The 26,912-nt window shown below is 46.5% G+C and overlaps 2 protein-coding genes across 2 annotated transcripts; both read left to right on the forward strand.

Annotated features, from left to right (window-relative positions):
• Positions 1 to 5,343: 5,343 nt before the first annotated feature.
• LOC149437935 (uncharacterized) lies at positions 5,344 to 20,823 on the forward strand. The gene is made up of 7 exons (XM_089660437.1): positions 5,344 to 5,574; positions 8,089 to 8,445; positions 8,710 to 8,834; positions 12,957 to 13,232; positions 17,395 to 17,508; positions 17,624 to 17,828; positions 20,721 to 20,823. Exons 1-7 carry the CDS (start codon positions 5,534 to 5,536, stop codon positions 20,821 to 20,823), a joined length of 1,221 nt encoding a protein of 406 aa, XP_089516563.1. The 5' UTR covers positions 5,344 to 5,533.
• Positions 17,427 to 25,641, forward strand: LOC149437936 (uncharacterized). The gene is made up of 2 exons (XM_089660429.1): positions 17,427 to 17,828; positions 20,721 to 25,641. The coding sequence occupies exon 2, from the start codon at positions 24,484 to 24,486 to the stop codon at positions 25,552 to 25,554; it is 1,071 nt and encodes a 356-aa protein (XP_089516555.1). The 5' UTR covers positions 17,427 to 17,828; positions 20,721 to 24,483; the 3' UTR covers positions 25,555 to 25,641.
• Positions 25,642 to 26,912: the final 1,271 nt, after the last annotated feature.

Here is a 26,912-nt window from a genome sequence, read left to right on the forward strand (position 1 = left end):
GAAACCGGAGTACCTGTAGGAAACCCATGCAGGCACAGGGAGAACATGCAAACACTGGGCAGGTGGTGCTGTGGTTGGGATTTGAACCAATGATGCTAGTATTACCAGGCAGAAGTGCTAACCATTTAGCCACTGTGCTGTTTTAATCTCATGGCACACATTGCAGTCTGACCTCCTTTGGATCTGCCAACAACTATGAAGTGCAAGGAAGTGGAAAAAAAGTTGCACAAAAAGTGAAAAATTAAATAAAAAAAAAACTGCTGGCAAAACAATCAGATCAATTGTGTACAAAAAAGGAAAAATAAATTGCCGCGCTACACCATCACTGTTGTCAAAATAAATACATAAATAATGAAAATGATATGAATGAAAATGGCAAATATATAATCAAGTCCCAACAGAGAAATTGTGAATAAAGTCCCAATGTTCTGTACTGCAATCAATCACCGTGTGTCTTCAAATACACCAAGTGCACCACCACCAAGTCCCAGTAGGACTCGGGCGGGCTGACCATTTGGAAACTCGGGCACTGCCCGAGGGCCCGGGGTCAGTAGGGGGCCCCATGAGATGCCCCTGGTACCTTTTTCATAGGCTTTTTTGAGTTTGGGCAAGGACACAGGGGCCCCATGATCCCCTATTGCCCAGAGGCCCCATGAGTTGTCAGTCCGCCCTGGTAGGACTCTTACCGGAACATGTGGACCCTTAAACTAATGAGAGTCATAAACGCATTGCCCGTCCCTGCCCAGCCTCTGATAAGCAACCCATGGTGGCGATAAGTAGCCTCCTTTACCGTCTTCTTTAACCGTTAACATGCCGATCCATGGCGCGGCAACCACATGCATTGCAGGCGGTGGTGGCGCGTCCCCATTGATTTGAATTGGCCATGATTAGCGGCGATACGGTCTGCTCAGTGCGACATGCCATTTAATTTATGCTGCAGCTGCGAAGCAACGCGTCACCGCCGTGGCATTGGTACATCCCTGAGCGACTGCATTGGCGTGCTTAGGTGGGCAGTAAAACCGTGAGTCATCCACCTACTTCAACCCTCAGCTGCTTATGCGTTTGAAACCCGTAGATGGCCTTGTATGGTAAACCCTTTGGAAAATTGTTGCAAAATTGCTCTGTAGGGTAATGAAGGCCATACATGGGTTGAATTCTGAACAAATTTTCTTTGGAAAATCAGAAATTTTGTGCGTTCTGTCCCCCGATGGCGCCACCATTGATTTCGACTTTCGACCAACCAAGCCTTCAATTTCACCTCGTGTTGCTGCAGAAAAGAATTTTCGTGGCCAAGAATTTTCTTTTCTTTCCAGGTCACAGCTCACGCTCTTTCGATTATATTTCTAATGCGATTCTCCCATTATTGATTAGAAGTGCGTTCGTTTTTCAAAAAAAAAATTTCCAACACGCCTGGTCACTCAAATTCTATGGTCGCATGGAGATCGGCCGTTGCTGTGACCCGCTAATGGTACGAAATTCGAATGAAAATTCTTAGAAAAAATTTCTAAAGAAAATTATTTTGGAATTCGACCCGTGTATGGCCGGCTTTACTAGGGACGGGCAGTTGAAATTCTGTTTTGGTGTGAACCTCCTGTGCTCAAAACAAACAAAAAATATATAAACCAAGAGAAACTGCTAACATTAAATCATATACCAATGAATATGTGAACTAATAAATAAATAAAATGTAGCGCTACTCATATAAATATTTACCGTGTATAAAACCAACAATATGTGTATCAAATCATAATTATAATAATATATAACTTATCATGTAATACAGTGGTTCTCAACCTGTGGGTCACCACCCCTTTGGGGGTCGAACGACCCTTTCACAGGGGTCGCTTAAGACCATCAGAAAACACATATTTCCGATGTGTAAAGAGCAGCTACTGTGTAGAAAGCAGCTGCTGTGTTGAAAGCAGCTACTCTGTTAAAAGCAGCTACTGTGTTGAAAGCAGCAGTATTGGAGGTAAAACAACACTTCATGAATTATAATTACTGGGTAAATAATTTTATGTTTGGGGGTCACCACAACATGAGGAACTGTATTAAAGGGTCGCGGCATTAGGAAGGTTGAGAATCACTGATGTAATACATCATATAATAATAATACCAATACCGTGCCCTTTTAAGTGAAATTTTCACAAATAAATATCATCCAGTGATCAGTGAACCCAAAAACAAATTTCAACAGTAATAGTGATGAAAATAAAAAATAAATAAATAAATATTTCCAACTATTGGAAATATATAATCAATTCCAAAAAAATATATTAGTGCATCTACAGGAATATATAAATAAATATATATACCGTATTTTTCGCCGTATAAGACGCACCTGACCATAAGACGCACCTAGGTTTTAGAGGCAGAAAACAGGAAAAAAAAAAATTCTGAACTAATGGACTGCAGACACAGTACAGGAGATGACCAGAGACTGCGGACAGCACAGGGATGACCAGAGACTGCGGACAGCACAGGGATGACCAGAGACTGCGGACAGCACAGGGATGACCAGAGACTGCAGACAGCACAGGGATGACCAGAGAATGCGGACAGCACAGGGATGACCAGAGACTGCGGACAGCACAGGGATGACCAGAGACTGCGGACAGCACAGGGATGACCAGAGACTGCGGACAGCACAGGGATGACCAGAGACTGCAGACAGCACAGGGATGACCAGAGACTGCGGACAGTACAGATGACTGCTGACCTTTGGGGAGGTGGGGAGCAGGTACCTGAATTTGACAGGTACCCGCTCTTACTTCCGCAGAGTTTTTGTTTGCTCTTACCTGTTCCTCGATCCAGCGGCGCGCTGTCTTCCCGGCTTCTGTAATGACGCTCGGCATGACAGCCGGGTGCCCAGTGCGCATGAGCGAGAAGCACTTGCGCTTTGTGATTGGTCCGGCGGCTTCTGGGATCTGTCATGTGTCCCAGGTACCGCCTTACCATTCACAAAAAGCACCGCTTCTTGCGCATGCGCACTTGGCACCCGGCTGTCATGCCCAGCGCCCACACTACAGAAGCCGGAAGACAGCGCGCCACTGGATAGAGGAACAGGTAAGGTCCCGCTGCAGAGCTGAGCGGCCGGCCCGGTATTCTGACACGGCCGCGGTGGAAATACCGGACCGGCCGCTCCATATTCGCTCCATAAGACGCACTGACATTTCCCCCCCAGTTTTGGGGAAGAAAAAGTGCGTCTTATACGGCGAAAAATACGGTAAATATGAACCAATGTGTACATCAATACACACGTGTATCCATAAATACCCCCATACAGTGAAAATCAATGTGCATACATGTGAAAAACGTGCAACAACACACAACACGAAAATGATATATTTCTGTGCTTATAAAGTCCAAACACTTAGATGATCACACTCCAATCAAAAACTCGTGCTGATATTAGTGTGTCAGTGGGTTGATTGTTGACAAAATATCCGACCACTGGCTAGATTAGCCTCTCGCCTTAAAACTTCGACCCTTGCGGGTCAAAACACTTAAATAGGATCCCTCTCACAGGTCCTTCGGGACGGTTGTCACTCCAAAGATTGGTTCCCACTGCATACACAACTCTCTCTAAAAGTCAGCACTCCAATCATGGCTCCTCTCCAGACAAGATCAAACGCTGCACTAATAACTCTTCTTCTGCTTCTTCCACCAATGTCTCCTCTATACTTTCTGTCTGTGTCCTGTCAACATGCCTGATCACTCAAATTCTATGGTCGCATGGAGATCGGCCGTTGCTGTGGCCCGCTAATGGTACGAAATTCGAACGAAAATTCTTAGAAAAATTTTTCGAAAGAAAATGATTTCGGAATTCGACCCGTGTATGGCTGGCTTTACTAGGGACGGGCAGTTGAAATTCTGTTTTGTTTTCTTCTGAGCTCGCAGACTAATTTTTGCATTTAGAAAAGTAAAATAGTTTTTTTTTTTAAGCTCTCCTGTTTCTCCGCCGGACTATGTGCAGGAATCTGACCTATCTATTGCTTCATAAGGCGTTGGTCTCCTGGCGTGTGAGGGTTCTCTCCCGTAGCTGAGCTGTAAGTAGCTCCCTGTTCTATATCATCGTATCTTCCTTTGTATAACTTCTGTGTTATATGTTTATATAAACGGAAACAACTACATCCTTCTTAATCTTTTTGTTTGCTCCGTGTTCTGCTGGGTCTGCAGGAACGAAGAACGTAGGCTGGTAAACCGTCTGCTGGAATCTGGTCTATCAGGCAAATCTGGCGTGTAGGATTCCTTCACGTTACATTGTTTCAGCCCTTTAAGATTTAATGTACAATGAAACACTTGTATCATTTTGTCATTGCAAAGATCGCATTCCTGCATAGCATTTCTGGGATGCCATGTTGCCAAAGGGGAACGCCCTTCACTTCCGGACTCCTGTGCAGCGCGCGCATATTTGCGCTCACACAGAGCGGAAGTCAGAGAGTTTAGGAGGCAAAGAGAGAGTCATTGAAACCGGAGGTGGAACGTGAGGGTGTCGGTAACGCAGAGCAGATCACGATTACTGACAGGCAGCCCAAGGTACTGCAGGATTTAGATCTGTCTGAAGTTCTTGAGTATTAGCTGCTTGAACTTTTACTTAGAAGATAGGTGAAAGGAAGAAATGAGAGTGGAGGTGGGGGGGGGGACGTGGAGAGGTGAGTAGAGATGAAAAGAATGAATAGAAGAGGTGAGAGATGAATAGAGCAGGGAGTATAAGGGAAAATGAGTGACAGTAGGACAGGGAAGAGGGAGAGAAATGGAGAAAAGAAGAGGGGAGAGGATAGGGAAGAGTGGTGAAGAGAGAAGAGGAGAGTAGAGGAGAACAGTGGAAAAGACAAGGAGAGGGGAATAAGGGGAAAATAGAAAAGGTGAGAGAAGAGGAAAGGGGAAAAAGGGAGAGACAGGAGGAGATGAGGGGGAAAGAGGAAAGGGAAGTTATGAGGGGAAGGGGAGAGGATAGCAAAGACGAAAGGAAAAGAGATGAGAGGAAAGGGGTAGAGGGGAGATGAGAGGGGATGAGGAAATGGAAAGGAAAAAGGAAAGGGAAAAGAAAAGGAAAGAAAAAGGAAAATAAAGAGGAAAGAAAAGAAAAGGGAAAGAAAAGAAAAGGGAAAGAAAAGAAAAGGGAAAGAAAAAAGAAAATAAAGACGGAAGGAAATGGAAAGGAAGGGAAGGGAAAAAGGAAAAGAAAGAGGAAAGAAAGGGAAAGGAAAATGAAAATGAAATAAAAAGAAAGGGAAAAGGAAAAGAAAGGAAAGGAAAGGGAATAGGAAACGAAGAGAGTGAACTATGAAAAGGTAGTTAAGAGGGGATAGGGGAGAAGAGAGGTGGGAAGGAGAAGGATTGAGGAGAGGAGAAAGGAGAAGAAAGGGGAAGAGGAGAGGAGGTATAATGAGATGATAGGAAAAAGATAAAAAAGGAAAGAGGAGAGAACAAGATAGAACAATAGTTATTTGCACTATTCATCTTCAGTTGATTGTTCAATGGTGATAATTTTATACTCAATGTTTCTTTTCCTAACAGAGCATTAATCATGGCCAAGGAACCCCTGAATAAACCCGTTCAAGAAACTGGGTAAGTATGAACAAGAGGAATGGAGGACAGAGGGGGAGATACATTACATAAAGAAAGAAAACACAATGAAAGTAGAGTTCCAACAGAAATAATTCTCTAGTTTTGAAAGGAATGGGTAAGAGTTGGAACCACTGTCACCCTTTGTTGCTATCTGTGTCCCCACTGGGGAGATGCATCCTCTAATTTTGTACTGGCTGTCATTGTCCCTGGGACAGAAGGTGAAGGGAAATCCAAAATATGACCATTGTCACCAGAGCAGGAATAGAGTAGACATTTTTCAATTGGGACACCTCTTCAGATGGCAAATGTCAAAGGTGAGGCTCATTCTGTAGGCATCTCAGCTTCCTAAACAAGTATATTGGAAATCTTGGATTGAATTTATAGTTCATGCTTGAAGGATGTCAGTTGAGTTCACAGTAGCTCTGGGGAGGCTTCTTTCAATGAAAACAGGGTGCCCCTTATCTAGGAAACCCAAAGCTGACAAGGAACAGTCAACACACGTTTGTAGATTTAGACATTCTCCTTCATTGGGGCTTATAAATGCTGTGACTAGACTTAATGGGGTGCTTTTAGTACTTGTATCTGTTCAATAAAGAGCAGTATAGACAGTATCAGCATGTCACATACCAGAGCATCCTTCTGGAACTATTATATTTTTACAAGTACTAAGAGCACCCTATTGAGTCCAGCATTTATAAGACCTGATGAAGGGGCGTACCTAAACCTCTGAAACAAGTTGACTGCTCTATTTGTCTTGTAATGATCAAGCACTAATGTTAAAGGATATCAGACTCTTAGATCTTTGGCCTGACATTCTCATTCTGTCATGGTCAGGGTTCAGGCCTGGAGACCAGCAGAAGAAAGGTTCACACAAAAATTAGCAGGATAAATACACAAGCAGATTCCGTTGGCAGGTGATGCAGGCTTACCTGAGGCGTAGGGTCTAAGAACTAAGTGGTCTTCACCAGGGGCGGACTGACAACTCATGGGGCCCCCGGGCAACAGAGGATCATGGGGCCCCTGTGTCCTTGCCCAAACTCAAAAAAGCATATGAAAAAGGTACCAGGGGCATCTCATGGGGCCCCCTACTGACCCCGGGCCCTCGGGCAGTGCCCGAGTTTCCAAATGGTCAGTCTGCCCATGGTCTTCACCAGAGCTCCTGATGGCGGAGACAGGTTTTGCTGCATGCTAGTGCCAGGTCGCAGTCCTTGGGATTGCCCCACCAGGAAGTGAGTAAGCCGGGGTACAGTAAGAGATATAGCCGGTAGGGATAAGTAGAAGTGTAGTCAGTAAATAAGTCAAAGGTCGGTAACAAATGGTTGCAGGTTGGGATCAAGTAGAAGCCTAGTAGAGGAACAAGCCAAAGGTCAATAACAAATGGTAATGAAGATGCAGATGGCAGCAAGAGCAAAAGAAGCAAGATATTGGTTGGAGAAGGGCACAAAAATCTGGCAAACAGAAAGTGCAGAGACATGGCTTAAATCAGGAAGTTCATGGGAGGCGCAAAGAGTTCAAGGTTCATCAGAAACCAAGTTTTGTCAAAGGGATCAGATAAGGCTCTATCCAACATTTCTGGTGGCACAGGGAGAAGAGCTACAGCTGCACACCACAGAGGTTGCAGGTTCAGATCTGGACCCTGACACATTTGCTTTTCACATGTGGATCCTAAATTTTGGAATTTCTAGATAAGGGGCATCCTGTTTTTGTTCAAAGAAGCCTCCTGCGAGCTACTGTGCTCTATATCAGAGGTATCCTCCAAACTTTATAAATGAAAGACCGGTTTACTGTCCTTCAGATTTTAGGGGGCTGGACTGTGGCCAGTGAAGGTAGAAAATGCCCCAGCATCAGCCGGAATAAACAATACCCCATCATTGATTTCAGAGGGAGTAATAGTGCACCATTGTTGGTATCAGTGGGAATAACAGTGCCCCATTGTTGATATCAGTTGGAGGAATAGTGCCCCATCATTGGTGTCAGTGGGAGGAATAGTGCCCCATCATTGGTGTCAGTGGGAGGAATAGTGCCCCATCATTGGTGTCAGTGGGAGGAATAGTGCCCCATCATTGGTGTCAGTGGGAGGAATAGTGCACCATTGTTGGTATCAGTGGGAGGAATAGTGCCCCATTGTTGATATCAGTGGGAGGAATAGTGTGCAATTGTTGGTGTCAGTGGGAGGAATAGTGCCCCATCATTGGTGTCAGTGGGAGGAATGGTGACCCATTATTGGTGTCAGTTGTGGATAGAATAATGCCCCAAGGGCCGGATAGAGGCTAGCAAAGGGCCACAGTTTGGAGACCACTGCTCTATATGAAGACAACTGACTTACTTCAACTATAAGTTCAATCCAGCATCTCCAATACACTTGTTTAGAAATATTAAAAGATTTGGAACTATTTGGTCATTCCACTTTCTTGCTGTCATGCCTCTAACTCCAAGTCTTGCATGGATTTCTAGATTCCGAAATCAGGGTTTAGATAAAAAGAACTCAAATGGAAATATGATTATTTTGTACAGGTCCAATAATAAAACGGTGAAAGACCTTACCCAAGGTGGGTCTGGAGTTAGTACTGGCGAGATCACCAAAACTCTGGAGATTGTGGGAAATAAAGGAGAGACCCCACCAGTGGAAGAAAATGATGGATTGTCCAAGGAGTGGGCTGCTTTTCCTGGTGTTGAGGATGGCCCTCGCCCCATAACTAAAGTAAGCGTTGAAACCCAGACAGAGACAGAACTGTCTGTGAAGAGTGCAGAGGTAAAACTGGACCTGGAAGTGGAAAAGGAAAGTGATATTAAGGAGATGAGCAAACAAACCTTCTTAGAAGGAAATGACCAACTTTCACCGGGACATGACGTCAAAAACAAAAAGAAACTGTCTGAGAAGAGTGGAGAAGTAAAACCGGACTTGGAAGTGGAAAAGGAAAATGATATTAAGGAGATGAGCACACAAACCTTCCTAGACAGAAATGACCAATTTTCACCGGGACATGACGTCAAAAGCAAAAAAAAACTGCCTGAGAAGAGTGCAGAGGTAAAATCAGACCTGGACGTGGAAAAGGAAAATGATATTAAGGAGATGAGCACACAAACCTTCTCAGAAGCAAATGACCAGCTTTCAACGGGACATGGCGTCAAAAGCAAAAAAAAAAAACAGAGACCCAAAAAGAAACGACCCTCAAAACAGAGCAAAGAAGCCGAGCCGATTCCATCAAATGATGATACCCAAAGCAGGTCCATCTTATTCTGTGTTCCAGTGATGTCTGGTAGGTAAATCTTCGATCTTCCAAAACAAATCAGCTCCCCCGCCTTCCCCCATTACAACTTGAATTGGGCTGTTTGTGGCTTTGATGCCTCTTTACACAATGTACTAGGTTTTAGCAGGGCTTTTTATTCTCAGAAAATATCTGCAGGTACACCCCCCTTCCAAGTTCCAAGTTACCCCTTGTCTCCGCCCTTGACCAATCTGCAAGTACTGTTCCCAGTACCGTCCATTTTATGGAATTTATTATTGAAAACAAGAAAAGCCATAAAATGATCCCCTGTTGTCAGCAAGAATAGATCCCCTGCAGCCAGCAACAATAGACCCCCAACCAAAAATAGACCCCCTAGCAACAAAATATCCCCCAGCAAAATAGATCCCCCAGCAAAAATAGGCCCCCTAGCAACAAAAGATCCCCAGCAACAATTGACTCCCCAGCAACAACTGACCCCCTAGCAACAATAGATCCCCCAGACAACAATAGATCTCCCAGACAACAATAGATCTCCCAGCAGCCAACATCAATAGATCCTCCAGAAGCTAGCAACAATATTTATTTATTTCAGGTACTTATATAGCACCGTCAATGTACGCAGCGCTTTACATATATATTGTACATTCACATCAGTCCCTAACCCTCAAGGGGCGTACAATCTAAGGTCCCTAACCCTCAAGGGGCGTACAATCTAAGGTCCCTAGCCCTCAAGGGGCGTACAATCTAAGGTCCCTAACGCTCAAGGGGCGTACAATCTAAGGTCCCTAACCCTCAAGGGGCGTACAATCTAAGGTCCCTAACCCTCAAGGGGTGTACAATCTAAGGTCCCTAACCCTCAAGGGGTGTACAATCTAAGGTCCCTAACCCTCAAGGGGCGTACAATCTAAGGTCCCTAACCCTCAAGGGGTGTACAATCTAAGGTCCCTAACCCTCAAGGGGTGTACAATCTAAGGTCCCTAACCCTCAAGGGGCGTACAATCTAAGGTCCCTAACCCTCAAGGGGCGTACAATCTAAGGTCCCTAACCCTCAAGGGGTGTACAATCTAAGGTCCCTAACCCTCAAGGGGCGTACAATCTAAGGTCCCTAACCCTCAAGGGGCGTACAATCTAAGGTCCCTAACCCTCAAGGGGTGTACAATCTAAGGTCCCTAACCCTCAAGGGGCCTACAATCTAAGGTCCCTAACCCTCAAGGGGCATACAATCTAAGGTCCCTAACCCTCAAGGGGCGTACAATCTAAGATCCATAACTCACATTCATACATACACATACTAGGGACAATGTAGATAGGAGCCAATTAACCTACCGGCATGTCTTTGGAGTGTGGGAGGAAACTGGAGTACCTGGAGGAAACCCACGCATGCACAGGGAGAACATGCATACTCCAGGCAGGTGGTGCCGTGGTTGGAATTCAAAGCAACGACCTGAGTACTGCCAGGCCAGGGGCGGACTGACAACTCATGGGTCCCCCGGGCAATAGGAGATCATGGGGCCCCTGTGTCCTTGCCCAAATTCAAAAAAGCCTATGAAAAAGGTACCAGGGGCATCTCATGGGACCCCCTACTGTCCCCGGGCCCTCGGCAGTGCCTGAGTTTCCAAATGGTCAGTCCGCCCCTGTGCCAGGCAGAAGTGCTAACCATTTAGCCACTGTGCTGCCCAGACCCCTCTCTCAATAACTGATCCCTCTCAGTACAAATTGACCCCAGCAACATAAGACCTTCTCCCCAGAATCAATGGACCTCTTCTTCAACAATAGATTCCCCGCACAAACAACAATAGATCCCCCAGCAGCCAGCATCAATAGACCCTCCAGCACAGCCCAGCACCCCTTTGCCATTACATACATTCAGTGCTGGAACTTCGTTCCCCCCACGTTCCGCTGAAAAAAAATCCTTGGGCTTAAGTCAGAATGTTATAATAAATATTTTCTTGTGATTTTTTTGGCAGGTAAAATAAAGGAACTGGTCATCCTTTTTTTGTTCTTCCACTCCATTGGGGTCACACAATGTAAGTAAACCTTCATGTCATATATAGATTGAACTCTATGTCCAAACCAATGCCAATAATAGTTTGAGAGCAGTAGGGAAGGATGGATGAGGATGGAGGATGGTGACCTATCAAGAGATCCTACTGTAAGGCTGATATCAACTTTCAGCTGGAAGGGGGGAAACTCAGTACAGGGCAGGGGCGGACTGACAACTCATGGGGCTCCCGGGAAATCAGGGATTATGGGGCCCCTGTGTCATTGCCCAAACTCAAAAAACCCTATGAAAAGGGTACCAGGGGCATCTCATGGGGCCCCCTACTGACCCCGGGCCCTCGGGCAGTGCCCGAGTTTCCAAATGGTCAGTCCGCCCCTGGTACAGGGACATACAAGTAATCTGGTTGCATTGACTACAGTATGGAGGTTGTATATGTAGCACCCTCCTAGTTAGCTAGGGGGAGCTCTAGCTCAATTATTAGCTAGGAGGACTGAGTAGCAGCCTGGGCGTGATAGCTAGCAGGGTCAAATTTGTGTCAGCGCTCAGAGGCTCTGCAAACAAGCACTCTGGCATTTCCCCCTGCTCTAGAACTTTGGAGAAAGGTCTAGAAGCAGTGGGTGGATTTGAGGAGTGGCTGCTCTGTACTCTTAGAGGACCCTGGCCAATCCCCAAAAGGAGGCTTGGCAAGGGGCCAGGGTAACCTTTAAGAGTAACTGAACCTGCTCAGATGCAGGAGAGTTGGCGTGTGGGAGCAGGAGAGGAGAGGAGGATGTGAGGCTGGAAGGAAGGAGCCTGTAAGGAGGCTCAGATAGAGAGGGGCTCACCTACAGGCAGAGGACCTTGGAGGGAGGACAGCTCAGGACTTCACCTAACCCCTGATACAGGACCACCTGTATGGCAGGATAGGAGCGGCCCAGCTAAAAGGCCTGGTAGCAGCCACCGACCTATCAGCAGCACAGGAGAATGACTGAGTGAGTAGACCTGCACCTCCTGGGCCAGATAGTAGAAGGAGCACTGTCAGGGATCGCGGTGGCGAGTGACTCCGCGCATGCGCGGAGCACCGATCCATTCAATCTGGCGGACACTGAGACCTGTACGGCGGCGGCCGCGCATGCGCACTCGAGATCGCGGCCGCTCGCCTGGCACCAATAGCAGGGCAGGGCGCACTATTTAAACCTGACACCCATTGCCGTATGGTCTTTGCTCCTTTGTTCCTGTGTTCCTGCTATTGAGATTCGTTGGTGACTTTGCCTAAACCTGACCTCCGCTGACTTCTGCTCTGACCCCCTGGCTAGTCTGACCTCTCTTCTGGATATCCCCATACCTGATCTGAACTTCTGTTACCGACCCCAGCGAGTGACCTGACTATTCTTCTGCCTGCTGCCCTGTACTACGCTGATCCCACTGTTACTGACCCGGCCTGTTTGACCACGCTTACTACTCTGCCATCCATCCATCCCGCTCGGATCCAGTCTTCCACCTCTTCACGTCAGGCTCTCTACCTGCATTTACCTCTGGTGGATCCCTCTACCACGGACGGGTGTACTCAGGGGCAGCAACCTGGTCCCTGTCTGCTCCAAGCCTATCCCCACCATCAGGGGCCCTGGTGAAAAATCAGACTGGGGCTTAGACTCCGCGCCCTGGGGAATCCTGTCCTGTGGACTGCTAGAGGCCCCGCTAGGTGGTTACTTACCAGCACTCTGGTGGGAAACCAGATTAGCCACCACCCAGGACTTATTTCTTAAAGTGACAGACACTGGATCTCCTGCTCAGGGATTCCTCCAGGCAGCCAGATAGAGGAGCACCTGGGGTCTGGGGTGGTACTAAAAGAGACCCTGGCTAGCTCTCCAAAAGACACTGTTGCTGTAACCATTTTACAAAGTTCAGGAAGTTGTCCTCAGTTCTTCAGTTCTTTTGGGCATCCCTTACACCCCTTACCCCATCCAAGCTCTAAAATCCCCTAATAAAACATCAAAACAAGCTCAAGGACTGGTCACTGACTCTTGAATGTAAATAGATGTGAAAATGCGTGTTGCCTGGCTGTGCAGGACTATAGGGGGACATAATTCTCTGCTACATATATATTTGCTTGGAATGTATCAGACATTCACACTCCATTACAGTTATGATTTTTTCGCCTTATTTCGCAGGCTTTCCCGAGGACAATGTGAAAGAAGAGTGCTTTGTCTACAGCTGTGTTGCAGAGAGCACCCTCGTCAATGAACATCTGGATATTAAAAAAGGGATAATGGTGTTGTGTAGTATCTCAGCAAACATGACCCAAAAGGAAGTCCCTTGTAATGAATCCTCAATCCTCCTGATCAATGGTACTTCAGTGCTTCTGATCACTAAGAAGACAGATTCCTACTTTGCAGAAGCTGGAGAGATGAAAACCTTCAAATTCAAATATGAAGGTACACTTCATGGTAGGTGATAAACAGATCCGTGCCTGGTATTTGGAGGTTGAAAGTGTATATAAAGCCAGGCCTCAAAATGTCCACTTGCCTGCTCGCATTTGGTGAGCGGAAATAACGTGGGGGCGAGTGTGTCCACTATACTCAGCCAGCTCTCCTCCCCTGGCTCATCCCGGTGGCCCTGCCTACCGAGTAGGTGATTGCCCCCAGATGTTCCTGGCTCCTCCCAGCGGCCTCCCCTCCCCCTCCCGGCTTCTGAGTAGGTGATTGCCCCCAGAATGTTCCTGGCTCCTCCTGGCGGCCCTGCCTCCCCATCCTGGCTCCTGAGTATGGTGATCACCCCAAGTGTTCCTGGCTCATCCCCTGATCTCACCCCGGGGCCCTTGCCTCCCTGACTTGGCTCCCAAGTATGATGGTTGCCCGCAGGTGTTTCTGGATCCTGCCAGTTGGCGGAGTGCTCTCCTCCCAGCAGCTCATCTGACCCATTGTCCCCAACTCCCCGTCCTCCTCTCCAGGGAAGGATGCTGGGGATTTGAGGACCAATCAAGATCTCCCAGGACCTGCCCTTCCTCTCCAGTGCCCAGGATTGTCCTCCCCTAGGGTGCAGCACTGTGGATGGGGAAGGACCAGGAGCTGCTCCAGCAGGTGATTGTTCCAGAATGTTCCTGGCTCCTCCTGGCGGCTCCGCCTCCCCATCCTGGCTCCTGAGTATGGTGATCACCCCAGGTGTTCCTGGCTCATCCCCTGGTCTCACCCTGGGGCCCCTGCCTCCCTGGCTTGGCTCCTGAGTATGATGGTTGCCCCCAGGTGTTCCTGGCTCCTGCGAGTTGGTGGAGTGCTCTCCTCCCAGCAGCTCATCTGACCCATTGTCCCCATCTCTCCGTCCTCCTCTCCAGGGAAGGATGCTGGGGATTTGAGGACCAATCAAGATCTCCCAGGACCTGCCCGTCCTCTCCAGTACACAGGATTGTCCTCCCCTAGGGTGCAGCACTGTGGATGGGGAAGGACCAGCCACATTTCCCCAACCACCCCTAATACTCACCTAAGCCCCCTCTCGATCCAGCGATGTGCACTGGAGTCTCAGCTCCCTCTTCTCATTGGCTGAGACAGAAGCGGGAGCCATTGGCTCCCACTGCTGTCAATCACAGCCAGTGAGCCAATGTGAAAGAGGGGGCGGGGCTGGGCCGAGCCACGGGTATGAATGGACACACGAAGCAGAGAATGCCCCCATAGCAGGCTGCTTGCTATGGGGGCACCTAACAGAAAGGAGGAGCCAGAAGCACTGGCAGGGGGACCTGAGAAGAGGAGGATCCGGGCTGCTCTGTGCAAAACCATTAGGCTCCATGCACACGGGGCGTTTTAATAACGCTGGTAACATTAGCTGTGTAAATTCACGTTAAAAACGTGAGCTTTTCAGCAGTTTTTTAGCATTTTTTTGTATTAGCGTTTTGCACCGTTTTTTAGGGTTTTATTTGACCCCCTAAAATTTTTTTTTTGGTCAAAAAAACATCCAAAAATGCTGGTTTGCCACAATTTACCGCATTTTGCCGCATTTTTCACCGTTGGAGCATTTTTACAGCTAAAAAACTCTTCTAGAAACCCACTAGTCCTGTTTTTTCTTCCAGCCAAAAAACATTGATTTGAGTCTATATGTGCACGGATCTCTTTAAAAAAATATATTTTTTTAAAATATATATTCTTCAGATTTTTTGTAACATATAAAAAAATCATTTTAACATATATTTTTACATATATTTGTAAATTCATTCCAAAAATGTAGATTTGTATTTTTAAAGACATACAGTATATTTGAAATGTATTTTAGAAAATAGTTTTCATATATTTTTGTAATAAAAAACACATTTCAGCATGCAGTATATATATATATACAGTGGGGATCGAAAGTTTGGGCACCCCAGCTAAAAATGTGTATTAATGTGCATAAAGAAGCCAAGGAAAGATGGAAAAATCTCCAAAAGGCATCAAATTACAGATTAGACATTCTTATAATATGTCAACAAAAGTTAGATTTTATTTCCATCATTTACACTTTCAAAATAACAGAAAACAAAAAAATGTCGTCTGCAAAGGTTTGGGCCCCCTGCAGAATTTATAGCATGCACTGCCCCCTTTGCCAAGCTGAGACCTGCCAGTGTCATGGATTGTTCTCAATCATCGTCTGGGCAGACCAGGTGATGTCAATCTCAAAGGTTTTAAATGCCCCGACTCATCTGACCTTGCCCCAACAATCAGCACCATGGGTTCTTCTAAGCAGTTGTCTAGAAAACTGAAACTGAAAATAGTTGACGCTCACAAAGCTGGAGAAGGCTATAAGAAGATAGCAAAGCGTTTTCAGATGTCAATATCCTCTGTTTGGAATGTAATTAAGAAATGGCAGTCATCAGGAACAGTGGAAGTTAAAGCAAGATCTGGAAGACCAAGAAAAATATCAGACAGAACAGCTCGCAGGATTGTGAGAAAAACAATTCAAAACCCACGTTTGACTGCACGATCCCTCCAGAAAGATCTGGCAGACACTGGAGTTGTGGTACACTATTCCACTATAAAGAGATACTTGTACAAATATGGTCTTCATGGAAGAGTCATCAGAAGAAAACCTCTTCTACGTCCTCACCACAAAAATCATCGTTTGAACTTTGCAAATGAACATATAGACAAGCCTGATGCATTTTGGAAACAAGTTCTGTGGACCGATGAGGTTAAAATTGAACTTTTTGGCCGGAATGAGCAAAGGTACGTTTGGAGAAGAAGGGTCGCAGAATTTAATGAAAAGAACCTCTGTCCAACTGTTAAGCATGGGGTTGGATCAATCATGCTTTGGGGTTGTGTTGCAGCCAGTGGCACAGGGAACATCTCACGAGTAGAAGGAAAAATGGATTCAATAAAATTTCCGCAAATTTTGGATGGTAACTTGATGCCATCTGTGAAAAAGCTGAAGTTAAAGAGAGGATGGCTTCTACAAATGGATAATGATCCTAAACACACCTCGAAATCCACGGGGGATTACATCAAGAGGCAAAAACTGAAGGTTTTGCCATGGCCTTCACAATCTCCTGACCTCAACATCACTGAAAATCTATGGATAGACCTTAAAAGAGCAGTGCGTGACAGACAGCCCAGAAATCTCAAAGAACTGGAAGACTTTTGTAATGAAGAATGGGCAAAGATACCTCAAACTAGAATTGAAAGACTCTTGGCTGGCTACAAAAAGCGTTTACAAGCTGTGATACTTGCCAAAGGGGGCAGTACAAGATATTAACTCTGCAGGGGGCCCAAACTTTTGCAGACGCCATTTTTTTGTTTTCTGTTATTTTGAAAGTGTAAATGATGGAAATAAAATCTAACTTTTGTTGACATATTATAAGAATGTCTAATCTGTAATTTGATGCCTTTTGGAGATTTTTCCATCTTTCCTTGGCTTCTTTATGCACATTAATACAAATTTTTAGCTGGGGTGCCCAAACTTTCTATCCCCACTGTATATATACATACATACATACACACACACACATATATATATATATATATATATATATATATATATGTGTGTGTGTGTGTATATATATGTATATATATATGTGTGTGTGTATATATATATATATGTGTGTGTGTGTATATATATATATATATATATATATATATTTTTTTTTTTTTTAATATTTTGAAATATATTGAATACGGCCAAAATTGTAGCATTTCAAATTTATGGCAATATATTTGGGAAGAATATTTTAAAAATATATTTGAAATATATTTTTCTTCCATATGAGTAGTCCTGTCCAGGGGCGGACTGACCATTTGAACACTCGGGCACTGCCGAGGGCCCGGGGTCAGTAGGGGGCCCCATGAGATGCCCCCCGATGCATTTCTAGGCTTTTTTGGGTGTGGTTTGGGTGTGGGCAAGGATACAGGGGCCCCATGATCCCCTATTGCCCAGGGGCCCCATGAGTTGTCAGTCCGCCCCTGGTCCTGTCCCTGTACTATCCACACGTAAAATGAGCACCAAAACCTGCGGGCTGGGACTTAAAAAAGACGCTGCTTCACCCAAGATGGCCACCAGGGTCACATGGAATCAGCGTAGCCAATTGGAATGCTATCCCAGGAGACCAAGGAATCATAGAGTAACCCATTTTCTCTTGACTTCCTCCCCCAGATATATTGCCGTTCTGGACGAACATCACCTGCTGTAGAGAATGTAGATTGAATACAAGTCGTAGCGACACGGGTAAGGCCGCTGTCACCAAATCCGGGGAAGTCCATGGAGGAGGTAACAACGTCAAACCACTCACACACTTTATCTACAATGAAGTTGGGTGTTAAGGCCGAGTTTTCAGAGATTCACCTGTGTATAACATACAACTAACCATTCTCTCGTTTTCCAGGTGTACTCGGGAATCCTGAATCGGCTGTAACACACATTGATCCTGAAAGATCTCAGGCTGCCCACCCTGTGCCTACTGAAGCCCCACAAGTTCAGCATGCCACCCATAAGTTGTCTTGGTGGGAACTCCTTTTCATCATCTTAGGCATCCTGGTAGCGCTCGCTGTAATTGTTGCATCAGTGGTGCTGCATTTGTGCAGAGACAGGTAAGGCACAATTATGCAACACAAAGAGCTGTATTTTTTTAAAATTTGCCTAGCCGTTCATTCATTGAAAGTGCATGTCAATTCATTCTGTGCCAATGGGGCAAAATCGCATTTCCTCGGGCTGTGTTCTCTGCAGATCAAATATTGTTCATAGAAAAAACAGTGTGAATTGGGAAAATTACACATTGCGACCACTAGATGGTGTAGAGGCTCATAGGATATAAATGTGCTTCTTGGCACCATCTAGTGGATATGTTGTGGTACTTTCCTCATTTACTCTTTTTTTTTTTTCTTCAATGAGTAACATTCGATTGGCAGAGAATGATGAGATAATGTGTTTTTTCAGTGGATGAAAAGGGGGAGATTGACTAAAACTGGAGCACTTGTCAAATCAAAAAGCTGAAGTTAAAGCTGATTGGTGAATATTCTGTGTGACCCAGTTTTAGCAATACCCCGCCCCCAACGTTTTCTCTGATTGAGCGAGGTGGAGATTGTGGATCACCTAGCCACCTTGTCCAAGCACACATAGATTTGCATGCATTGAGAAAATGCAAAGTGATCTCCGATTGGTGTCCATGTGTTTTAATGTGTTCAGCAAGCGGTCAGCTACTGCACTTGGCACACGGAAGCCAAAGGAGATCACTGTAGTAGCGGAGCCTTCTTCAAAGCTTCTAGAGCAGTAGTCTCCAAACCGCGGGGCCAGATACGGCCCTTTGCTTGCTTTTATCCGGCCCTTGGGGGCACTATTTAATCCATTGATACCAGCAATGGGGTATAATTTCCCCTACTGACACCAATGAGGGGAGTACATTTACTCCCACTGACACAAACAATGGGGCCCAATGACATCAATGATGGGGCACAATTCCTCCTAATGACACCAACAATGGGGCCCAATGACATCAATGATGGAACACAATTCCTCTCAATGACACCGACAATGGGGCCCAATAACATCAATGACGGAGCACAATTCCTCCAAATGATACCAACAATGGGGCCCATTGACACCAATGATGGGGCACAATTCCTCCCAATGACACCAACAATGGGGCCAAATTACATCAATGATGGGGCACAATTCCTCCCAATGACACCAACAATAGGGCCAAATTACATCAATGATGGGGCACAATTCCTCTCAATGACACCAACAATGGGGCCCAATGACATCAATGATGGGGCACAATTCCTTCCACTTCCACTAATAAAACTGCTGATCTACTGGGATTTTCACTCACAACCATCTGTAGGGTTTACAGAGAATGGTCCGGAAAAGAGAAAATATCCAGTGAGTGGCAGTTTTGTGGAGGAAAATGCATTGTTGATGTCAGAGGTCAGAGGAGAATGGGCAGACTGGTTGGAGATGATAGAAAAGCAACAGTAACTCCAACAACCACTCACCACCAAGTTATGCAGAATATGACTTCTGAACGCACAACATGTCAACCCTTGAAGCAGATGGGCTACAGCAGCAGAAGATCACACCTGGTGCCACTCCTGTCAGCAGAAGACCACACCTGGTGCCACTCCTGTCATCTAAGAACAGGAAACGGAGGCTACAATTCACACAGGCTCACCAAAATGGGACAATAGAAGATTGGAAAAACGTTGCCTGGTCTGATGAGTCTGGATTTCAGCAGTGACCTTCAGATGGTAGGGTCAGAATTTGGCGTAAATAGCATGAAAGCATGGACCCATCCTGCCTTGTATCAACGGCTCAGGCTGGGGGCAGTGATGTCATGGTGTGGTGGATCCATCCTGCCTTGTATCAACAGTTCAGGCTGGTGGTGGTGGTGTCATGGTTTGATGGATCTATCCTGCCTTGTATCAATGGTTCAGATTGGTGGTGGTGTAGTCCTGGTGTGGTGGATCCATCCTGCCTTGTATCAACGGTTCAGCCTGGCGGTGGTGGGTTCATGGTGTGGTGGATCCATCCTGCCTTGTATCAATGGCTCAGGCTGGTGGTGGTGGTGTCATGGTGTGCTGGATCTATCCTGCCTTGTATCAGCGGTTCAGCCTGGCGGTGGTGGTGTCATGGTGTGGTGGATCTATCCTGCCTTGTATCAGCGGTTCAGCCTGGTGGTGGTGGTGTCATGGTGTGGTGGATCTATCCTGCCTTGTATCAACGGTTCAGCCTGGTGGTGGTGGTGTCATGGTGTGGTGGATCCATTCTGCCTTGTATCAATGGTTCAGATTGGTGGTGGTGGTGTCATGGTGTGGTGGATCCATCCTGCCTTGTATCAACGGTTCAGGCTGGTGGTGGTGGTGTCATGGTGAGGGGGAGATTTTCTTGGCACACTTTGGGTCCCTTAGTACCAATTGAGCGTTGTTTAAATGCCACGGCCCCCCTGAGTATTGTTGGTGACCATGTCCACCCCTTTTTGACTCCAGTGACCCCATCTTCTGATGGCTCCTTCCAGCAGGATAACGAACGATGTCACAAAGCTCACATCATCTCCAACTGGCTTCTTGGACATGACAATGAGGTCACTGGACTCCAATGGCCTCCACAGTCACCAGATCTCCATCCAACAGAGCACCTTTGGGATGTGGCAGAACGTGAGATTCGGATCATGGATGTGCAAACGATGCCATCATGTCAATATGGACCAAAATCTCTGAGGAACATTTCCAACACCTCGTTGGATCTATGCCACGAAGAATGAAGGGGGTCCAACCTGGAACTAGCAAGGTGGACCTCATAAAGTGGCCGGTGGGTGCAGTTATATTGGACAAAGCTGCACTGATACCTGGAATTCAGCTTTAACCCTTGAGTGCAGGGAAGGGGGGGGCGGGGAGGAGGTAAACGGGATTGGCCCACTGAAAATGTTATTTTAAAAAACATTGATTGCGGTAATCCTCAGATGTGTTCATTCAATGTGTTTTCAGGCTGTGTAGAGGGAACGGATCGCCACCAGCAAATCCAACTGAGATGCAGCCCCTGGGAGATCCTCAAGCCAGGAACGCCCCTGAACACCCAGCTACAACTTAAGGATTCTCCTCGAAGTGGTTTTTCGGTAGCCTCTGACTTTGCGTTGGACGTTTACATCGTATGAACTGTGTGGATGCGGTTCCTGAAATCCCGCAGAACAGAGGCTCCCGTTGTACATCAGTGATTTGACATTTATAAAAAATCCCCCAGAAAAGTCTGTTAAGTATACCATTGTTATATCTGTTTGCTAATCCTGCTAGAAATCCTGTGAGCTGATCATTACCTGTTCTGACTGTTAGCAATTTCATTGTTCCCAGCTAGCTCAGTGGACTACAGAACTCCCCCCCTCCCTTGATGTTGCAAGCTCTGCGCTCAACAGGAACACTCATCATAGGATATAGGTGGATTTAAATCATCGAGTAGACGATTTTTTTTCATTATTTGGAGATTCGGATGTATCCGAATATTGAGTGACAACAATAACACATTTAAACGAATCTGAAATAACGAAACAAAATTCGATTAGAAAACAGATTTGAATTAGAAAACAAAATTGAACGCGCAATCGAAAACAAATTTAAAGGGGAGCTCCGCCCAAAAGGGGAAGTTCCGCTTTAACCTTTCGGCGCCGGCTGAACTCAAATGTACGTCTGGGCCTAGACGCCGAGCGGCCGCACATTTGCGTTCTATTAAAAAAAAACCTATGTGCTGAGAGTGCGCGCCCTGCACGCTCCCAGCACACACGTTCGGTACTCACAGAGAGGTCCCGATCTCCTCTTTCGATCGGGACCTTTCCCGATCATGTGACCGCCGTGACAGCAAATCACGGCGGTCACATGACCCTAAAACCCCGCCCCGCCTCCCGGCTTCTGGAACCCTTAAAGGGCCAGGAGGCACCGGCGTCGACAGGTTAAGGACTGGTCCCCCGCTTCCCGTTATCAATTTTTTTTTTCTCCATTTCTAACGACTTTTTCGAATGTTGTTGAATCCGTTTCGAATTCGGTTGAACCAGCTTCGACTTGTTCGAATTTGTTCGAAATGTTTTCGAATTGAATTCGAATGCAAATTACTGAAGAATTGAACGAATTTACCAAATCTAACTACACGAAATTTGTTAGATTTCGAAACGAAACAAATTTTTTCGTTTTGCGCATGTCTAAAATCTAGTGAGTCCAGTTCTGTCTGTGGACTACAAAACACCACCTTCCCCATAGAGACAATGAGAGGGGGAGGTGCTCTGTAGTCCAGACACAATGCTGCTTCTTCATAGCTACAGCATAGCGGCAAAATATCTTTGGTCCCTTTATTGATCCCTAATGTTACCCAGTGCGGCTGCTGGAATCCGTGGCAGGCTGTCAGTGTTGTAGTCAGCTACAGCAGCTGCTTCCGGTCTCGGCTGCATTGCTGCCGGTGTGAGACGAACAGAAGGTGCAGAGAGCGGAGAATGTTTGCGGTGATCTCTCACATTTTCAGCTCCTGGGACCTTATTATTGGGACTGTAGGCAACAGTCTGGTCACTGAAAGTGGCTCGTGCACACCATAAGCGCATTAGGTGCGTGCGCTGGCCCACGCTGAAATGCTTTGTGATCACACGTTGCGGTGCTTGCCTTTTTTCTCCTTTTTTTTTTTTTCGGTTGTTACATGTTGTGATGCGTTGCAGCACATCAGAACGTGTTAAATTGCGCAAAAAATACATTCCTTTTTTTTTTTTTACGCACTGCATTGATGTGAAGGGAAGCCGTAAGACATTGTCTTGTTCTTGCTCATTGCAGCCCAATGGAGTCCAAAGGAGCAAGTTAGAGCTGAACTCCGGAAACAGGAAAACTCCTCCCTTGCAGTAGGGGGCGCTCCTGCACTGCAAGGCATAGCTGCCCATGTATTTCTATGGGACTGCACACAGCAGTATTGCTTCCCTGATCCTCTGCGCTGCTAGACCAATCCCTGCGCTGCTAGACCGGTCCCTGCGCTGTTAGACCGGTCCCTGCTCTGCTAGATCAATCCCTGCGCTGCTAGACCTGTCCCTGCTCTGCTAGACCGTTCCCTGCGCTGCTAGACCAGTCCCTGCTCTGCTAGACCGTTCCCTGCGCTGCTAGACCGTTCTCTGCACTGCTAGACCGTTCCCTGCGCTGCTAGACCGATCCCTGCGCTGCTAGACTGGTCCCTGCGCTGCTAGACCGATCCCTGCGCTGCTAGATCGATCCCTGCACTGCTAGATCGATCCTTGCTGCTGCTAGACCGGTCCCTGCTCTGCTACACCGATCCCTGCGCTGCTAGACCGATCCCTGCGCTGCTAGACCGGTCCCTGCGCTGCTAGACCGATCCCTGCGCTGCTAGACCGGTCTCTGCGCTGCTAGACCGATCCTGGCTGCTGCTAGACCGGTACCTGCCCTGCTAGACCGATCCCTGCGCTGCTAGACCAGTCCCTGCGCTGCTAGACTGATCCCTGCGCTGCTAGACCAGTCTCTGCGCTGCTAGACCAATCTCTGCGCTTCTTGACCGTTCCCTGCGCTGTAGCATTCAGATGGTCATCAAAACCGATTCAGGGACCAAAGCCCTGCCTTGGATCCCAAGGAACAGTCCACTGCTGGAACATGGGGGAGCGCTGTCTGTCTGTGCGAGGATCAGCCCCTGATTTTACTGCCCCCTAGACCTAAATGGGAGACTCATTTACACCAGCAGCAAGGACTGCTGCCCCACTGAAAAGTGATCCATGGTTGGATTTCTTTTTAGAGGCATTTCACAGGCGGTATGTCACCTCTCTTCATACCCCCTAAATGCCTCACCCCTACCCATTGCGCACGGTTGTGGCATGGCCCTCTTCACTTGAATAGGTCACGTCCGGCAGCCAGTAGTTCCCACGACAAAAAAAAATTGTGAAAAAATTGAATGAATACAACATGAGTGACACGTGAAGTCACATTGTATTTGTTCCATTTTTTCACAATTTTTCACTTATTAATTTTGTAATATTTGAAGGTCATACACTCTGTCAGTTTCATTTTTTTGAGGTACTTCGGGATCTGGATTGGTGAACAAATTGGATATTTTCTGGAATATCTTCATTTCTGGACACATTTAATATTTGATATTTGGACTTTTTTGGAGACATTTTATTTAAACATCTTTTGGTCTTGTGTGTTTGAAAGTGGTGGAATCTGTATTTATCACCATGTATTGGGTATTTTACTTGAGATAGGGGCTTTGTAGTCCATTTAGAGAAAAGGTTTTGTTAGATATATATATATATTCACTTTCAGGGGTGGAAGTGTGACTTTTCTTGGGTGGATTTGAGTGAGAGTCTATCCAGCTATATACCTCTTCAGTCTTACCTTCCTTCTGCATACAGTGAGGAACAGAAGTATTTGAACCCCCTGCGATTTTGCAAGTTCTCCCACTCATGGAGGGTCTGAAATTCACATTGCAGGGGATTCCCACTCTGAGAGACAGAATTCCGGAAATCACATTGTATGATTTGTAAAGAATGTATTTGTCTCGCACGCCTGAACAGAAGTATTTGAACCCCTAAGAAACAGCAAGAATTCTGGCTCCCAAAGACCTGTTACTGTGCCTTTAAAGAGTCCACCTCTACTCCACTCATTCATCTAACTTAGTAGCACCTGTCTGAGCTCTTTAAAGACACCTGTCCACCCCGCAGTCAGTCAGATGCCAACTACTACCATGGGCAAGACCAAAGAGCTGTCATAAGACACCAGAGACAAAATGGTGGACCTCCACAAGGCTGGAAAGGGCTACGGGGCAATTGCCAAGCAGCTTGGTGAAAATAGATCAACTGTTGGAGGAATTGTTAGAAAATGGAAGAGGCTAAAGACAACTGTCAGTCTCGCTGGGACTGGGGCTCCATGCAAGATGTCACCTCGTGGGGTATCACTGATGATAAGAAAGGTGAGGAATCAGCCCAGAACTACAAGGGAGGAGCTGGTCAATGACATGAAGAGAGCTGGGACCACAGTTTCACAGGTCACTGTCGGTAGAACACTACGCCGTCATGGTTTCCAATCATGCATTGCACGGAAGGTTCCCCTGCTCAAGTCATCACATGTCCAGGCCCGTCTGAACGTTCCCCTGCTCCAGTCATCACATGTCCAGGCTCGTCTGAAGGTTCCCCTGCTCCAGTCATCACATGTCCAAGCCCGTCTGAAGGTTCCCCTGCTCCAGTCATCACATGTCCAGGCCCGTCTGAAGTTTGCCAATGACCATCTGGATGATCCAGAGGAGGCATGGGAGAAAGTCATGTGGTCAGATGAGACCAAAGTAGAACTTTTTGGTCTAAACTTCACTCGTCCTGTTTGGAGGAAAAAGAAGGATGAGTTGCATCCCAAGAACACCATCCCTACTGTGAAGCATGGGGGTGGTAACATCATGCTCTGGGGGTGCTTTTCTGACAAGGGGACAGGACGACTGCACTGCATTAAGGAGAGGATGAATGGGGCCATTTATTGTGAGATTTTGAGCAACAACCTCCTTCCCTCAGTCAGAGCATTGAAGATGGGTCGTGGCTGGGTCTTCCAACATGACAACGACCCGAAGCACACAGCCAGGATAACCAAGGAGTGGCTCCGTAAGAAGCATATCAAGGTTCTGGAGTGGCCAAGCCAGTCTCCACACCTAAATCCAATAGAACATCTTTGGAGGGAGCTGAAACTCCGTGTTGCTCAGCGACAGCCCCGAAACCTGACAGATCTAGAGGAGATCGGTGTGGAGGAGTCGGCCAAAATCCCTGTTGCAGTGCAAACCTGGCCAAGGACTACAGGAGACGTCGGACCTCTGTAATTGCAGACAAAGGCTTCTGTACCAAATATTAACACGGATCTTCTCAGGGGTTCAAATACTTCTGTTCAGCCGTGCGAGACAAATACATTCTCTACAAATCATACAATGGGATTTCCTGAATTCTGTCCTCAGAGTGGGAATGTCCTCCAATGTGAATGTCAGACCCTCCATGATGGAGAAGTGGGAGAACTTGTAAAATCGCAGGGGGTTCAAATACTTCTGTTCCTCACTGTATATTATATTATAGTTAATTAGGTTGCTGGTTGGGTATTTTGTCCCTTGATTTATGGTTCACCTATATCTCCATGTTTGCTGTGTATTCTGTTTGGATAACTTTTGTCTCGCTACTAATAAATCTTACTTAATCCTACACAGCCTGGTTTTAGTTTCCTAGGTGCGGCGACACAGATCTGGGCATCCCTGCTGCTGGATGCTTGCATTCGGTACCCCTGACACCTGCCGTGGCTCTAGCAGAGCTTACACTCTACTCTTCACACACTGCCGTCTCACCACTCACCTGAGAGCGCATAGAGGATGTTTCAGGGGTGGACTGACAACTGATGGGGCCCCCGGGCAATAGGGGATCATGGGGCCCCTGTGTCCTTGTCCAAACTCAAAAAATCCTATGAAAAAGGTACCAGGGGCATCTCATGTGGCCCCCTACTGACCCCGGGCCCTCGGGCAGTGCCCGAGTTTCCAAATGGTCAGTCCGCCCCTGGGATGTTTTTTATAAAAAGTTTGCATAGCTTTTCCTCCAGCAAAAGCTGCCGCTACATTTGTTCTGTTGTGAATGGGGCAAAATCGAATGCTCTCCTTCTATTTCCTCAACAGGTTGAATGTTATTCATGCAAAAAAAAAAGAGTGTTGTTCATTCATTAGAAATAGAGAGTTTAGGAAAATACCGCACTACAGCCACTAGATGGAGTTGAGGGTCATAGGAATAAATAGGATCCTCAGCTCCATCTAGTGGGCATAACGCGGTATTTATGAATTTTTCCCCTTTGCAAAGAGCTGGATGAATAGCTATGTGAACTTTTTTTTGGAAATACACCCATTAAAGTGGACCTGTCAGGAACTTTACTTCACAAGCATCACCCAAACCGGACTCTCCGCTCCTCCCACGGCCTCCTGCTCTCGAGCTCCCTTGTCTCCTCCTCCCATGTTCATCTCCAGAGGCCTCCCCATCCTCTGGAACTCTTTATCCCCATCTATCGCCTACTCTGCCCACTTTTAGGCGATCTCTGAAAACCTCGCTCTTCAGGGAAGCCTATCCTGCCTTCAGCTAATAACAGGAAAAAAAAAAACAGCGTGGGTATTTTACATTTTACATATATTTGTAAATGCATTCCAAAAATGTA

This window comes from Staurois parvus, unplaced genomic scaffold (assembly GCF_062004578.1).
Source record: "Staurois parvus isolate SC_StPar_1 unplaced genomic scaffold, SC_StPar_1.0 ptg001242l, whole genome shotgun sequence".
NCBI lineage: Eukaryota > Metazoa > Chordata > Amphibia > Anura > Ranidae > Staurois > Staurois parvus.